General features: G+C 68.2%; 1 protein-coding gene across 1 annotated transcript in view; it reads left to right on the top strand.

Annotated features, from left to right (window-relative positions):
• The window catches only part of LOC104991787 (mucin-2-like), a gene marked incomplete at its 3' end in the record, with an annotated part of 16980 nt that overhangs the window by 4397 nt on the left and 12161 nt on the right, over nt 1–422 (top strand). Inside the window, exon 6 of the mRNA XM_010844393.1 lies at nt 254–371. Coding sequence (XP_010842695.1) covers nt 254–371 — 118 coding nt within the window. The remainder of the gene's footprint in view (nt 1–253; nt 372–422) is intronic.

Here is a 422-nt window from a genome sequence, read left to right as displayed (position 1 = left end):
CACACGCACGCACACGCGCGCACACACACGCACACACGCACGCACACACACTCAGCGTCAGCTTCCTGCTCCTCACCCCTGGACAGTCCTTCTCCAGCCTGGCCCGTGACCCTGAGTCTGGAGGCAGGTCCCTCAGACACAGTGTGGGTCCACAGCGCCCCCAAAGAGGGGTCTGTGGGTGGGAGGCCGGGTGCACCTGTGGCCCTGGGAGCGGCGGGATCGGGGCAGCTGAGGGGAACGTGTCCTGTTGCAGGCACTGTGTATGATGACATCGCGGGCGGCAGCTGCATCCCCGTGAGCCAGTGTGGCTGCAAGCTGCACGGACACCTGTACACGCCCGGCCAGGAGATCACCAACAACTGCGAGCAGTGGTGGGTGCCAGGGCGGGGGTCCTGGCGGGCGGGGGTCCCGGCGGGCGGTGG

Source organism: Bison bison, unplaced genomic scaffold (assembly GCF_000754665.1).
Source record: "Bison bison bison isolate TAMUID 2011002044 unplaced genomic scaffold, Bison_UMD1.0 scf7180017847995, whole genome shotgun sequence".
NCBI lineage: Eukaryota > Metazoa > Chordata > Mammalia > Artiodactyla > Bovidae > Bison > Bison bison.
This window is presented reverse-complemented; position numbering and strand designations above follow the sequence as displayed.